This window comes from Elaeis guineensis, chromosome 13 (genome assembly GCF_000442705.2).
Source record: "Elaeis guineensis isolate ETL-2024a chromosome 13, EG11, whole genome shotgun sequence".
NCBI lineage: Eukaryota > Viridiplantae > Streptophyta > Magnoliopsida > Arecales > Arecaceae > Elaeis > Elaeis guineensis.
Window position 1 is genome coordinate 21,697,374 of NC_026005.2, and position 16,800 is coordinate 21,714,173.

Below are 16,800 nucleotides of genomic sequence, written 5' to 3' on the forward strand. Positions count from 1 at the left end.
CTGATATTTTGACTAAATCTCTACCTTTTGATGTTTTTAACTCTGTGTAACAAGCTAGACATGTTTGAAATATATGCTCTAGCTTGAGGGAGAGCATTAGAATTATACTCTATTTAGTGCTATTATGGTGGGATTCTAGGATCAAAATATCATACCTATTGTGGTCGTAAATTATCATAGCTATTATGATCGCATCGCTATAGGGATTCCAGGATCAAACTTACCATATTTACTTGATTGTGATTATTAGATACAATTGTATAGCTAGCTACCATATTTGTTTGGTTCACGGACTTGAGTATGAATGATTTTTTACATCTTTACCAACAAAATAACAAAAAATGTCATATCATATACCAATTAAAGAAAAAGGGCATTTAACTATTGCTAACTATAAAGAGAAGTTGCTTCATACAGGGTCAAGATTGCAGAATATGTAAATGGTTCTCTGGTATAAGGTTCCAATGGTAGTTAATATGCCACTCTTTTTCCATACATTTTTCTTTTTTTTTTGCACTACAATCTCAATGTGGTAAGGCAACACTTAAACAATGAAAGGTTAATAGCATGGATCGCTGAACCGTGCCGAACCAGTAAGTTCAAGGCATACCTAATTGGACTAGCAGGTTACCGACATGGGTCAAGCATTACATTTGGTTCAGCATATAAAATGGCCCGAATCACCCTCTTCACCATGTCGAACCCTACTGAAGCCCCTTCGCCCTTGGCTAGTTGATGACGACACCGTACAACCCAGTTAAGTCACTCTCTCTCCCCCACCCCACCCCCCCTCTCTCTCTCTCACCGATCAAAGCCCCTCACTCCTTCTCCCTCTCCCTCTCCAACACCATGCCAAACTGATCACCAACTAGTACACCCTCCAGTACCAGTTCAGCGAACCTTGAGTTAATTACTAGTATTTAGATAAATCAATCAATCTATAGTATCTAGGAAAAACATTTATACAACTCACATAGCTGCCTAAAGAAGGATAACACAAATGTAGAATCGCATGAAACTTCTAAATAAGAATAAACAGGTAAACGTGCAGCAAGGCAAACCTCCTCCACAAGGCAGCGCCGCTTTGTTCCACCAATTCTATTCGATCTACTTGACGTAAACTGTGGACCAGGTAGTCCAGCAAAAGAGTTTGCCACTAATCTGCAACAGCATATGGCAGCATCTCTTCGAGTGGTACCATCCTCATCGTCCAGATAAGCAACAACAGATTCTCTAGCAAATTGCAGAAGCTCATGGCCCTGAAGCACAAGTAAATTTCAGCTTTCATTAAAAGCAGGCATGTTTTACTGTATGGACGAGCTGCAAGTCACTAAAGACAACCTTAAAATTGAAATGGGCTAGGGTCCGCAAAGCAAGTTGCACAAGGGCTGAACCACTGATATCTTGAAACTGCTGAGCATTATTAGTCAAATTTGTGCGAACAGCTGCAACACCTAGCTTTGCCTGTTGGTATGGGGTTTTGGAGAGCGCTATGGAAATACAACCCAGCAAGCGTTCTTGTATGCTAGGGAGTAGAGATGGAATGCTGGAACATATGCAAAAATGTTAGATGAATTCAGAACTACAAAACAGAAATCGGGTATAGAAGTGGAGAATATAGCAGACAAACATACCTAAGAGTTATTTGCTCAAGGGCTTCTACCAGGGTAGGAGAGAGACCACCAGAAAACATTGAATCCAATAGACCACGGACATGAGGTTCCATAGCAGGACCCATGGCTTTTGCAAAACTTCCCACACAAGCCAAGGCCTCAACTGATGGTCTCCCTCTGCGAGGAGCAATCTGTGAAATTATGAATTATCAAATATTTAAGCCACTGCAACACCTATAGTCATTGCAAATATGCCGAAACATATGTTGACAACTTACTGCATCACGCAAGTGTACAGTTACTGTAGGCAAATAAGGGATAAGTTCACCATCCAAAGCTCCAGCCATTTCCCCCAGTGCAATAAACCCACTAGCACGTTCAGCTGGATTGCGCAAAACTGCTAGGATATGATCCATGCAAATCTGTGCAAGCAAATTCAGGAAAAGAACTCATACCAATCAACACTTTTCAGTCAACAAACTATGTATCAAACTCAAAAGCAGTCAGTACATATCAAATAAAAGATTGTTCATGCAAGAAAATGCTAGCCCAGCAACTCCTACAATTTTTAACACAAGGCTAAAAGGAGATATAAGAACCTTCAAATAGTTTGTCACGAAACGATCACGCAGAAAGTGAGCAATACGTGGAAGCAATGATGTTATGCTGAGACGAACAAGCCGATCACGGTGCTCAAGGTATTTGAGAACAATATCGGCCACCTCCCTATACCTAGACATCATAAACTCACCTGTGTTCCTGAAGGGGAAACAAAAGGTCAGTAAGCTCCATATAATTTGAAAAAGGAATATATATATATATATTCTTAAAACAAAGTGGAAAAGAGTCATCAAAGAAAAAATGAGGAATTTTTGCAAAGATCTCACCGCCTAAACAAAAAGAGGAAGAAGAAAAGCACAAAAGAAGCCACAGCAAATGATAAATCCGGTGCCTAGGTGCCTCAAACAAGATAGCTCAGATTTTAAACCAAGTGTCCTCATTGAACCATATACCAATACCCATTCCAGCCTAGAAACACTTGCAGAAAACGCTTTTGCTTCATTTCCTTATTTTGCACCAATTTGCATGTTGCAGAGCCTTCCAATCCTTTTGATGCTTGAGGTTGCAAAGGCAAAGAGCCAGCTAAGAATCTATGCTAATGCATGTCAAATTTTGACACATGAGATCTCCAAAGAGCAAATCCAAACTGCCCCGATACTAACATCATGAAGTAACAGATGGTCAATCATCCTACTATTGATCAGACAGTATACTTTTTATTAACATATACAGCCATCCTGGCAAAATTCAGTAAGAAGAATCTTGAAGAATGACTGTGTAATTAAGGCATGCATATTTTGAGGGATTCATGGATTGAAAAATTCTTTTTCAATCATCACCAAATCTGCCATCAAAGGCAGAAAGCAGCAAGAGGACCTCATAGAAAAGAACATTTCAGCTTTGCACCACTGAAATTCAGAATTCTCTCCCTATGAAGGTACTAAGTTTCCCATGCATGGCCAACAACATGCCAGTGTTGTTTTGCTGACATAATTAACCAAATATCGCAATCCAAATAATCCAATTATCCATAATGTAATTCATTAAATGTGTATGTCACAACATAAGAAGCAACTTCAACAATGTGTTTTAGGTTAAAAGTACAGGCTAAAAAACCATAATGCAATAGATAGGAATGACAATAGGAATGGCCTCAACTCTCATATACTGCATCACCCAATCTACCATGGTCCAAGCTATCCTCATCATCATAAATGCTCCAATAGAAACAATAAGGTTCCTTTTTTTTTTTTTGGTTTGAATGAAACAATAAGGTTTCAATATAGGCCAGAATGCAATAAGCAAAAACTAGCCCAGTTAACATAAATATAGTAAGCTTGATGAAAACCCAAGGTACCTCAATAGCTCTCCAACCGCAAGTAATGAGCCATGGATACTATGTACAGAAGCATTTTTACCAAGTCCAACTTGTGCAGCTTCACACATACGGTAATACCTGATGACAGTTACAGGATATAAGTAAGCACATCAAAGAGAAGCATAATTTGATAAAAATATATAAAAATTAGTGATGTGAGAAAAAGTTCTGACCTTAAATATTACAATGAACAATAAGAGATAGGAAAGGAAAGCACAAAAATAAATCTCTCGGTCCATACTGTATCAACAAATGGCTCGGCATTGTACGTTTAGTTTGATATCTATTAACTGGTTCCTAAAAAGAAATGTCATTCCCCTAATTGAACCTGGCCTTTTCTTCTCCCAGACTCTTAGCTCCAACCTTGGAGGATTTCCTTGGTTGCATGAGCTCAAACTACTTACTTATTTAAGTAGGATTTCTACCCATCAACTGCTTATTCATCAATACATAAAGCAAACCGAAAAAGATATAGTAAAGGCTTGTCAGTGGAGAGTAAAACAAATACAAGAAATCAGATAGTAATACCAACTTAACCATCAAGCCAAGCAGGTTCCTTCATTGGAATTGGGCACCGCTCAAGCAGGTTGGCCTCAGGTTGAAAGCAAATCATAAAGAAGAGTTACGCTTTGAGAAAAGATTAATCCATGGAGTGAACCCATAAAGATGTGAAAAAAGCTTGTTGGTTGAGTGTGAAATAGCAAGCATGAGAAGGCAGTTGTATAGAGACATAAAAAAGTTCCAAATCCTGACCATATCATACCATATCAACCCCATATCTTGTGTACCATATTGAAATAGGGGTGCTTTCCTGTTCGGTGAACCATGAGTAGATACAAGGGTCATACTGCATCTTACACTGTAACGGTAGGTGAACAGGATTTGGAACTTTTTTATGTCTCTATACAAAAGCTTTGAGAAAAGATTAATCCATGGAGTGAACCCATAAAGACGTGAAAAAAGATTGTTGGTTGAGTGTGAAATAGCAAGCATGAGAAGGCAGTTGTATAGAGACATAAAAAGTTCCAAATCCTGAACATATCATACCATATCAACCCCATATCTTGTGTACCATATTGAAATAGGGGTGCTTTCCTGTTCGGTGAACCATGAGTAGATACAAGGGGCACACTGCATCTTATACTGTAACGGTAGGTGAACAGTATGGGACTGCACTACGAGATTTGAAACATTGCATAGAAATCAACCTTGCACATTTATATGCAATCATATGTGCTGGAGCACAGAACTGAAACATAATCACATCAGCAAGCTTATAGGGCTGTGCCCTCATCACAAATACACCATATTCACAGAGATGCAACATATTCATGCCTATGACTGAGCTTTAGACACTATCTTTGAGGAGACACAGCATGTATTAAAGGGTTTCATGCCACTGGACCAACAGTATGATTACTTCGCCAATGCAGATCAAATATGCCTTCATAAGGATGGTTGTGATAATGGCCTATGCACCATTGTCGCATCTATCTTGCAGATAACCAACAATCTAATCATGGTTTGCTGTATTGCTCCATACCAGGCAGTGCGAGGTGTACCATACCATACCGATATGCCGTACCGATACTATTGTACCATATCTAACCGCAAACCAACACTATCATAGGATTTTCCCGTTACAGGGTCAGATATACCGAAATGGTGAACAATGAGTCTAACATTATGCATCTCCATCACAGAAACCAACCATAGAAAGTGAGGTTACATGAAAGACAACGGAGCACATATAATACACATTGGACTATCTTCCGTCCATTGCACTGAGAAGAAACAATAACAATGAAATAACAAAATTTAAGTACAATTTGATGTTGACAGAGTGTTAAACAAAGCCATAACCTTGCATGGTAAAACATAGTAAACTAACCATTGCACCCGCCAACGTGTCTCGCGCTTCTCAATGACACAAAGGCAAGCCCGCAGAGCTTCCACAGCCCGCTCCCTAACATCCGATGTGGGGTCCCTCAATGCAACCCATATGGCATCCACAAATTCGGGTACATGAACATTGAAGACAGTAGATGCATTTTCAGCCATTTCCTATAAGAAAAGAAGAGAAGATGTTCAATATCACATTAAGCACATAATATGTCTCTCGAAACCAGATAATATCTGAAGAAAAGGGGTTATTGACTTCATTTTAATCCTACAAATAAACATCAAAAAATATATTTGTCAGTGAAGAAGAGAACTGAAACTTTTGTGAGAATCCCTGCAATAAATTTATCAGGGATAAACTTTTTAACTACAAATGGGTACAGCCGATGCTTTACCCAAGAATAGTATTCCCTTTTTCCCTATATTTGCAACTGCAAAGTCAATTTCAGATATCAAATTGCAAACTTATATATTTTAAGCATAATAAATAGAATGTTGGCACATAAAAACAATGAACTCCATAAGGAAGAAATTTTATATAAGAAAATGTATGCACTAAACTGAGGAAGACAATAGAAAAAAAAAATTCAGATAAAATACCAATACAACAAAAAACTGTTCAGCAACCTGGCAAAACAACAATTCCAAAAATAAACAATATTAGTGGGAAAAGATTTGGAATTACTTTCAGAATAAGGACAGCTGCAAAACGACGGTACTCTATTCTTTCCCCACGGAGCCAATCCAAAGCAGTTTTTATCTGAAAAGGATAAGAAAATCCCATTAAGCTCATCTAAGGTGACATTCACAAATCTGAGGAAAGAAGAAATGAACCTGCCGCTCTACTTCATCAGCAGTCATTGCACCTCCAGCTCTGGCAAGATGACCTAGTACCCTACTCGCAAGAATTAAGATCTCACGATCACGCTTTACGTCAAAAGTAGTCCGCAAATAACTTGAAAATTTTGAAACCTTGAATGCACTTTCCCCCAAGGGTATATCAATTAATTCATCTATGGCCCGTAGGGCCCCCAAATTTTCTGTAACATCATTGCTTTCTAGAAGAGCAGATATTCGATCATACAGCTGATCCATGAAACGAGAAAAAGCTTCTCCAGTAAGCTCACGAGCCCCCTCTTCAACATGTTTCTTTAAAGCGGAGGCACCACCATCCTGCACAGAATCAGTGAAATTAGAAGTGAAGAATAAAAACTTTAAACTGAAATCAGATGATAGATATCTCAAGTAAACTGAGTGAAGATAGTGAGCTCTACACCATAATAGATATTAGCTATTTTATGCCATCACCAGATTAGCATTTTTAATACAGTTTCTAAGAAACATTAGAAATGTCAGCACATTTGAATATTCTTTAAAAAGAAAAGGTATAACAAAAAATATATTACAACTATCAGCAAGATTAATGAACAAACTAGAGTTTGAAAGCAGAATTCATCACTAGGACTCAGAATAATGAAGCTACGTGCAAATTAAACTACAGTGATGCTTGAACTATAGCCACAATCAAACCTAATTGGTTGTTTCATCCGCACTTAAAATGAGCTTTATGAATTTCCTACCGTTTGGTCATGTCAAATGCTGCATCTACCCCCTATGACAAAAATACGTCCCATTAAAAGACAAAAAATACTAGCATACATTAAGAATTCAAGTTCAGACCAGTGATGGTTTTCAGTTTGGGATCCATAACCCAGATGCTTTGATTAATCTGGTGCTTATTATAGAAGTTTTGGCTAGTTCCAACCAAATAACAAGAAACTGATGCAAAATTTTCGGATTTGGATAATTTGATAAGATCATGACCAGAGTTTGCCATATCAGGCCGAACCGCCCGGTACGGGGCGTGCCGAACCGTCCCGACGGGGAACCGAGACGGTTCCGGCATGCAAAACGGTACATGCCGTTGCCGGGAAGAAAAAGAGAGGAAGAGAGAGAAATAGAGAGAGAGAGGGAGGAAGGAAGAAAAAGAAGGAAGGGGATCCGCCGGAGGGGCCGCCGGAGGCCCTCCGGTGGGCAGCCGTGGCCGTCGGGCGGCGGAACGGCCTCCCGCGGCTCCGCACGGGGAACAGGGGCGAATCGCCCCTGTTTCTCGAATTTTTTTTTTTAAAAAGCTTTTTCAAAATGAAGTCGGCAAGTGGTTTGCCGACTTCACTTAATTAAGTCGGCAAACCACTTGCCGACTTCATTTTGAAAAATTTTTTTTAAAAAAAAATCGAGAAACAGGGGCGGATCGCCCCTGCTCCCCTCGCGGAGCCGCGGGAGGCCGTTCCGCCGCCCGACGGCCACGGCTGTCCGTCGGAGGGTCTCCGGCGGATTCCCCTCCCTCTTTTTCTTTCTCCTTCCCGCTCTCTCTCTATTTCTCTCTCTTTCTCTCTTTTTCTTTTCCGGTTTCCTTCGTCGGTTCGCCTCGGTTCGGAACGGAATGGAGACGTGCCGTATCGTACCGCCGGCCGGCCGATCCGGCCATCGGTACCGGTATAGGAAACCTTGATCATGACAATAGTTAAAAAAAAACAGAGCATATATAAAGAAAACTAAGATATTAGAATAATGAGAGATGCTTAAGTATGACACAGAATAATGACATGTAAAAACAGTATAGTTCCAAAGTAAGAATACCTTGAATTGGTAAACAAGCATTTGCATGGTCTTATACAGATGTCATATCCAACTGATATCTCTAAGAGTCTTCCAGTTTTGATTCATCAATTGCTGCCTCATTATCACAGCTCTCCTATGAAGGATTCCTTTTCTGGGTTTCATGGGTTCGTATTTTCGACTTCTATACAGATCAGGTTCATTTCCCTTCTTGAATATATGAATTGGTTTACTTCCTAGGGTTTCTTAGACCAATACTGAAAACCAAAGTTCGCAGACTCGATACCAGAATCCATGCCGGCCGACTAACGGTACGAGTCCATACTGGACCAGCAAGAACTAACATAGGGACAGGAAGCAAACCAGGAGGAGGAAAAGAGAGAAAGAGAGAGAAATTGAGGGAGAGGGAGGGGGGAAGAAAGAAAAGGAGGGAAAGCCATCAGAGAAGCCGCCGGACGGCGCAGTCCACGTGCGCGGTGCCACGGGCGTAAAACAGAAGCAACATGGTATTTTTTTAAAAAATCCGAAACAACATCAAGCCGACAATTGGTTAGCCAGCAAACCATTGCTAGCTTCACTATTTTTAATTTTTTTTAAAAAAAGTCAAAAAAAGTGAAGCCGGCATTGGATTTGTCGGTTTCACTTAAGTGATACCGACAAATCGAGTGCCAACTTCACTGTTTATCATCTTTTAAAAAAAAAAAATAATGAAGGAACTAGGACTTAAGTGAAACTGACAAATCGAGTGCCTGCTTCACTATTCATCATCCTTTTAAAAAAAAGGCAATGAAGGAATAGGGGCAGTAGCTCCTGTTCCACGGTCGCGGCTCCGCCCCCACAGTTTCCGTGGCCTAGTGGCCCCAACGGCCCCTCTGCCAGCTGCACTTTCCTCCAATGCGTCGCCCCCCTCTCTCTCTTTCTCCCTCATTTAAAAACCCTATCAGACAATAATCGAGCTACGAAGACTTCCACGGCCCTCCGACGGCCACAGCGGGCCACCGCCAGCCTCCGACAGCGTTTGCTCTCTCTCCCTCTCCTCTCTCTCTTCCTCTCTTTTTCTCTCTCCCTCGGTGCCAACATGTGCTGCTTTCTATGCCAGAACCACCCCGGTTCCCCACCAGTCCGATTCAGGATGGTTTTGAGAACCTTCAAAAACATGTCATTAGTAATACAAACACTCCATTCAACTCAAAATGTTAGTCAAAGTATTACCAAAATTACTAACTAAATATTGTTTTGCACCTTCATTTTGTTTCATTTGGATGCAATATCTGGATAAAATAATTTATTTTGGATGAAATATCAAATCTTCAGAAAAGGATTGCCCTCTTTTCATGTAGACCATTTCATGTATATAGCTTAGAGTTAACTTCTTTCCAGATCAGTGTTAACAGAAACCAAATTTAGAATTTAAATCTCATGCCATGTATCATTAATAAAACTGACAATTAACAAAACCAGAAACATTCAACGCCAGCTGTCAATTCGCCTAAAAGAACTAGTGCTTTTCAATGCATGGTAAGTTCCTCTCCTTAAGCCCCAGTATCTTAACTGTAGAACCTAACTTCAGCAATAAATTATCCAAAAGAAGCTATCCACAGGCATTGCTATCATGCCTTATACACCCAAAGAACGCTAGACTCTTTAACATAAAGATAAGCAACCTAGCTAACTTAGATGAGGAAATCAGAATTCTCTGTTTTTTCTTTTATTCTTCTGCTCACAGGCAGACATGGTGACCTAGCCTATAATGCAGAAAGAAAAGAATCGATAATCCCAGCTACTCTGAGAACTGCAAATCCCATTTCAAAAAAAAAAAAATTGTGCCTCCTCCATAAAGAAGTTTAGGTCAGAATTTAGAGCTCGGACCATCACATTATAAACCCTAACAATCATCTCAAATGCTAAACACAAGCATACGAACAATCAGTGATTCACAAACACCATGCCCACATTGGAATTAGTCACGAAATCCAAAAAAGAAGCTGCTTCTACAGCAGAAAACTAGTGAAAATGGGTACAAAGGTGATACAACTCAAAATCAGAGTAGCATAGCATGTGGAGAAATCTCAAGTGAGGCAGGGTAATTGGCGGGAAGGAGGTAAAGCAGTTTTCACAGGAAAAACGGTTAAGCAGCTAACCAACTAGTTGTCCTGATCTGAGCGTAATTTTTTCTACAAGCTATTATTTTTTTTTTAATTTCTTAATTTCTACCTAAATGGGCTAGCCTACCATAAAATGCAAACCATGTAATAGAATCAGGTAAGCCAGAAATGAAATATATATCTCTCTTTCTCTCTCTCACTTTCTCTCTTTCATTTTTAGATCTGGATCTGAACCTCAAGAGCTATTCTCCTCCATAGTTCCCCTGAATTCTGATCAAATTACTCCTTAATTCCACAAATCTCCATTGAGCTAGATCAGTTCATATCATTGGTATCAGAGCACAATCGATTCTCGGCCTGGTAAAGTAGAAATTCAGCAACCATGGCTCCTGAATTGCGATCTGGTGATACTATGAGATGATTGAAGAGGCGGTGAAACAAGCAACAGGGTAAATCAGTTCACAACAACAAGCTCTCGTTGAAAATATGTTACAATCATACATACAGAAGCAAGAGCAAGCAATTACTGCTCAAAACCAGGTAATATTTGAACTAAGAGAGCTGGTTATCGGTTATGCTGCACAAAATCCGAACAGTGTCGTTAATTCTGCTACTTCTGTTTCAAATCAAGCTAATCTACCCAATCCTGTGGTGACTAATTCACCCCCTATGATGAATCCTATTCGAGTACCCCCTAATATGGCTTATACATCCCCTCATTTGGTTCAAACACATTATCATCATCAGGGCCCTATTAGGATGGCCAAAATTGATTTTCCAGTCTTCACTGGAGTTAGAGCTGAGGACTGGATCTAGAGGATGGAGCAATGCTTTATACTAGACAGGATTCCTAAAGAATCCTGGGTTCATTTTGCCTCCATTAACATGGATGGAAAGGGCTTGAGGTGGTATAAGAATTTTGAGAAGGTCTATGGCAAGGGGGTTAGCTAGAAGAGTTTTGTGTTAGCTTGTATTAATAGGTTTGATAAGGTGTTTGAGGATCTTCTGGCTGGGCTTGTGCAATTGAGGCAAACTGGCAATGTGCAAGAGTATCAGAATGTATTTAATGATTTGCTGTCTAAACTTGACATGCCTGAAAACTATAATATAAGTTGTTTCCTCAGTGGGCTCAGGGACGACATTAGCTTATCAGTTACATTATTCCAACCCAAAATCTTACAACAGACCATGTGTTTGGCCAAACTACAAGAGGCAGTCCTGGATTCACAAGCCAAAAGACTAAAAAACCCCACCACCAGAAGCCCTGCATTGATCCACAACTCTTCATTTACACCTAGCACCACAAAAAGGCCCCCACCCCTCCTTAACCAAAACTCAAATACAATAGCTCCACAAAATAGACCCCCAACCTTTGATAAAGCCAAAAGATCCCTGACTAAAGCTGAAATTGATGAGAAAAGAAGCAAACGGCTATATTTCTATTGTGATGAGCCCAACCAATTGGACCATAAATGTAAGGGCAGGGGTGATAAAAGCTAGTTCTTCCTCATTGAAGTCCCTACTGAGGTGGTGGAGGAACCAGTGGTAGAAGAAGAACAGGTAGGAGGAGAAAGTGTTACAGAACCTGTAATCTCAATGCACGCATTACAGTTCCCTTCAGACCCTCAGAATCACAAGATATCATGCTCAAAAATCCTTACACATCCTCATAGATACTGGTGCAACCAATAATTTTCTAGACCTCAACACTGCCAAGAAGTTGGGGTGCCAGATCACTCAAACTGACCCCATGTACATCACTATAGCTGATGGTAACAAGATGTCAAGCAGCCATACTTGCAAAGGGTTCATATGGAGACTGCAAAACATCACTTTTGAGACAGATGTGATTTTGCTACCCTTAAGAGGTTGTGATATGGTGGTTGGAGTGCAGTGGTTGTCATTATTGGGTAAAATTGAAATGGACTTCCAGAAGTTACATATGGAGTTTATATACAATAGGAAAAGGCATGTTCTTAAAAGAGCTCAGCCCAAGCTGAAATTAACTACTGGCAAACAGTTCAATCAGTTATTATTGAAAACTCCAGCCATTACTACAGTGTACCTATGCTCTATGCAGATGGTCCAAAGGCCAACAGGGACAGAATCCTTCAGCATCACAGCCATTCAAGATGAAGGGGGTTCTAATGAAGGGCTGCTAGAGTTGTTGCAAGAATTTGGGGATCTGTTTAATGAGCCAAGGGCCCTCCCTCCCTTTAGGCCAGAGCACGACCACAAAATTCCCATCAAGGAAAGATCTAATCCAGTTAACATCAGGCCTTACAGGTACTCTCTTATGCACAAAGATATCATTGAAAAGCTGACTCAAGAGCTGCTAGATTCAGGGCTAATACAACACAGCAACAGCTCATATGCCTCTCATGTGGTTTTGGTGAAGAAAAAAGATGGGAGCTGGAGGATGTCTATAGATTACAGAAAGCTCAATAAGAATACACTCAAAGATAAGTTCTCAATTCCTATTGTTGAGGAACTTATGGATGAGCTTCATGGAGTATAATTTTTCTCCAAGATAGATTTGAGAAGTGGGTACCATAGATTAGAATGGACCCCACAGATGTGCATAAGACAGCATTTAAGACTCATGCGGGCCACTTTGAATTTTTGGTCATGCCCTTTGGGTTAACCAATGCACCCTCCATTTTTCAAAGGGTGATGAATGCAGCTTTCAAAAAATACCTTAAGAGATTTCTTTTTGATATTTTTTTGATGACATATTGGTCTACAGTCCAACATGGGAACATCACTTACAGCATTTAAGGCTCACCTTTGAGGTTTTGAAGGAGCACTCATTGATGGCTAAGAGGAGTAAATGCTCCTTTGGGGTGACTGAAATAGAGTATTTGGGGCATATCATATCTGGCAAGGCAGTCTCCACTGATCCTAGCAAAATCAAAGCCATCACACTATGGCTACAGCCTACCACTCTTAAGCAATTAAGGGGTTTTCTAGGAATAACAAGGTACTACAGGAGATTTGTGAAGAACTATGGTTCCATTGCCAAACCACTTACAGAGCTACTCAAGAAGGATTCATTTGTGTGGAATGATTCTGCCACTATTGCTTTCAGTGCCCTTAAGGTGACTTTGACCACGCTCCTATTTTAGCATTGCCTAACTTTTCTAAAGAGTTTACTATGGAAACTAATACTTCAGGAGTGGGAATTGGTGCTATTCTAACTCAAAATAGGCACCCCATCTCTTTCCTTAACAAAGCCCTAGTTCCATCACACTTGGGATTGTCTACATATGAAAAGGAGCTCTTGGCAGTAGTAATGGCAGTACAAAAATAAAACCAGTACTTGATGGGCTGGCATTTTGTTATCAAAATAGAACAACAAAGCTTAAAATACATCCTAGAACAGAAGATCTCAACTCCCGTCCAGCAACAATGGTTAGCCAAGTTAATGGGGTACAATTATGAGGTGCACTACAAGAAGGGTAAGGAAAACATTATGGCAGATGCCCTTTCTAGGGTGCAAGGAGCTAAGATTATGACTATGGCTCTTTCTACAATAATCTCTTAAAACAGATCCAAGGTTCATAGCAACAAGATTCCACAGCAGTTGAACTGACAAACAATTGAAGTATGATCCCAGCAGCCACCCTAAATACACCTGGCAACATGACAAGTTGATGAGGAAGAGAAAGTTGGTAGTAGGTAAGCTGGACAATTGAAAACTCACATTATGAATTGGCTGCATGTATCACCAGTTGGGAGGCATTTTGGGATTCAAGCCACTTACAAGCGGGTCTCTTCCTTGTTCTATTGGAAGGGGCTCAAAAGAGATGTTCAATCCTTCATACAGGGGTGCTCCATTTGCTAACAGTGCAAATATGACACAGCAGCATATCCTGAACTCCTACAGCCTCTCCCAATTCTAGAAACAGTATGGACTAGCGTGTCCATGGACTTCATAGATGGGTTACCCAATTCTACGGAGAAGAAAATGATTATGGTAGTGGTAGATAGGCTAAACAAGTATGCACATTTTGTGGCTCTTAGTCACTTTTGCACAGCTCTTACTGTTGCTCAAGCCTATATGGAGCATATTTTTAAACTCCATGGGTTTTCAGAACAGATAGTGAGTGATAGGGACCCAATCTTTATCAGCAGTTTGTGGCAAGAACTCTTTGCATTGCAGGGAATTGACCTACACTTGTCCTCTTCGTATCATCCATAGAGTGATGGGCAAACTGAAGTCTTAAACAGATGCCTAGCGAGCTATCTGCGGTGTATGTGCTTTGAGTACCTCCATGAATGGTTCAAGTGGTTGGTATTAGCAAAATGGTAGTATAATACCACCTACCATTCAGCTACACTGACAACACCAAATGAGATTCTATATGATCAACCACCCCCCTTACACAGTCCATATATCCCTGGAGAAGCACTCAATACAGTGGTTGATAGGAGTTTGCAAGCCAGAGAATTGGCCATTCAAACACTTAAACACCACCTACCTGCTGCTCAGAACAAAATGAAACAGATTGCAGATACACATAGGAGTGAAAGGATTTTCTTAGTGGGTGATTGGGTTTACTTGAAGCTGCAGCCATATAGGCAGATGTCAGTACAACAAAGAAGTAGTCAGAAACTGGCCCTAGATATTATGGACCTTTCAAGGTGCTGGAGAAGGTGGGTCCTATTGCTTACAAGTTGCTTTTACCCTCAGGATCAACTGTACACCACACTTTCCATGTCTCACTCCTTAAGAAGCACATTGGGACTACCACTGCCAGCCATACAATTCCACCAGACTGAGGGCAGCAAACTACTGGTCCAGAACCTGAGACTATCCTAGACACTAGGATGGTGAAGCAGAATAATAAGGCAGCAGTACAGTGGTTAGTAAAATGAAAAAACAAGCCTACTGAAGCTGCCACATGGGAGAATGCCTCGGTCATCCAGCTTCAGCACCCAGCTTTTGACCCTTGGGGACAAGGGTCCTCTCAGGGGGAGGTATTGATACAACTCAAAATCAGAGTAGCATAGCATGTGGGGAAATCTCTAAGTGAGGCGAGGTAATGGCGGAAAGGAGGTTAAGCAGTTTTGACGGAAAAACGGTTAAGCAGCTAACCAACTAGTTGTCCTAATCTGGGCGTAATTTTTTCTGCAAGCTATTATTTTTTTTAAAATTTCTTAATTTCTACCTGAATGGGTTAGCCTACTATAAAATGCAAATCATGTAACAGAATCAAGTATGCCAAAAATGAAATATCTCTCTCTCTCTCTTCTCTCTCACTTTCTCTCTCTCCTTTTTAGATGTGGATCTGAACCTCAAGAGCTATTCTCCTCCATAGTTCTCCTGAATTCTGATCAAATTACTCCTTAATTCCACAAATCCCCATTGAGCTAGATCAGTTCATATCAGAAGGCCTGTTGGATTCAAAGAAATATCAATCAGATAGATGAGGCAAAGAGAAGGTAGCTCTGCTGACATTAAAAACTCTAGTAATTTTATTAAAAAAAATAATCTTTTTGTTTCCTTTTTTTCCCTTTCCCTCGAACGCTGAGATGATGGTGTGACCTGCATACTACAGAAAGAAAACATCAAGAACCCCAGCTTCTACGAGAACTGAAAACGAGAAAGTTAGAGAAGGATGAATTCCGAGCTCCAATCATCGAACCGTAAACCCTAAAGACCATCCCACGGACCAAACCCCCAACTACGCGAGCCATCTACACTCCAAAGAAATAAAAGATTCACAACCACACCGCCGCCCGCATTGGAATTGATCACAAAATGCATCAAGAAATCCAAATCCACGGAAAGAAATGAGACAACACCTACAAACTCCTACTGTGCATTTCAGGAACGATCAAGGGAGAGAGAATCTACCTTGGCGATTCGAGAGAGGAGATCGCCGCTCTCCCCGACAGAGATGCCGAGCGCCAGCTTCTGCGCCTTCATCGGGTCCGGAAGCTTCTAGTCCGATGCCTGCAAGAGAGAGGAGAGGAGGGGCGAACCAGAGACCACGGGTTGAGGAGCGATGGAGATAGGGGGTTTATAGGTGGAGGAGGAGAGGGCGGATACCATCGCGGCGAGAACAGCGTCTCTCTAGTTTGAAGAAGAACGAGCGGAGCGTCTCCTCCGCGGAGAACGAAAGAGGGGGAAATGGGGGCTCCGAAGGACGAGGGGAGAGCACCTTATTAATGGAACTGCGGGAGGTCCCGGGGGTGACGAACGATGTGGAGACGGGATCGTAGCCGTACGATTAATATCTAACGGTTCGTATGTATATCGATTCGGATGGACTTTGGGTCAGGCGGTCCGGTGCTGGCTCCCCAAAGACGAACATAATCAACTTGGTCTGCCGAGTCCATGACACGAGTGATGACGGAGTTCTGCTTTGCTTCGGAGGATTCCTTCCACGGCAAGAGAACTTGGCAGATATTTGGTGGATACGGGCGGAATGGCTGTGTCCGTCTCGGATGGTGGCCAAGCTTGATATTTTCGTCGGCGGGTAAAGCATCTCATTTTATCATCGAGGGAAAGAAATGCAATGAAGAACCTAGATTGTTTACTAGCTCTTGCATGGTATTGCTTTTATGGTATGCAAAATAAGAAAAATATCAAATAGAAAATTTTTGAATCCTATTA

The 16,800-nt window shown here is 41.0% G+C and overlaps 1 protein-coding gene across 3 annotated transcripts in view; it reads right to left on the reverse strand.

The window, feature by feature from the left end:
• The window catches only part of LOC105056261 (serine/threonine-protein kinase TOR), a 75,771-nt gene extending 59,406 nt beyond the window's left edge, over nucleotides 1–16,365 (reverse strand). For 2 of the 3 annotated variants that reach the window (XM_010938396.4, XM_073247730.1), the window contains exons 1-11: nucleotides 16,234–16,365; nucleotides 16,039–16,137; nucleotides 6,289–6,627; nucleotides 6,140–6,214; nucleotides 5,444–5,616; nucleotides 3,532–3,630; nucleotides 2,213–2,372; nucleotides 1,892–2,035; nucleotides 1,635–1,804; nucleotides 1,342–1,546; nucleotides 1,062–1,259 (exon numbers count right to left, since the gene is read on the reverse strand). In XM_010938396.4, the coding sequence (XP_010936698.1) occupies nucleotides 1,062–1,259; nucleotides 1,342–1,546; nucleotides 1,635–1,804; nucleotides 1,892–2,035; nucleotides 2,213–2,372; nucleotides 3,532–3,630; nucleotides 5,444–5,616; nucleotides 6,140–6,214; nucleotides 6,289–6,627; nucleotides 16,039–16,110 (1,635 nt within the window). In that variant the 5' untranslated portion in view covers nucleotides 16,111–16,137; nucleotides 16,234–16,365. Of the gene's footprint in view, nucleotides 1–1,061; nucleotides 1,260–1,341; nucleotides 1,547–1,634; nucleotides 1,805–1,891; nucleotides 2,036–2,212; nucleotides 2,373–3,531; nucleotides 3,631–5,443; nucleotides 5,617–6,139; nucleotides 6,215–6,288; nucleotides 6,628–16,038 lie in introns of all 3 variants that reach the window. The other variant, XM_073247729.1, reaches the window with a different exon arrangement.
• Between the last annotated feature and the right edge of the window lie 435 nt (nucleotides 16,366–16,800).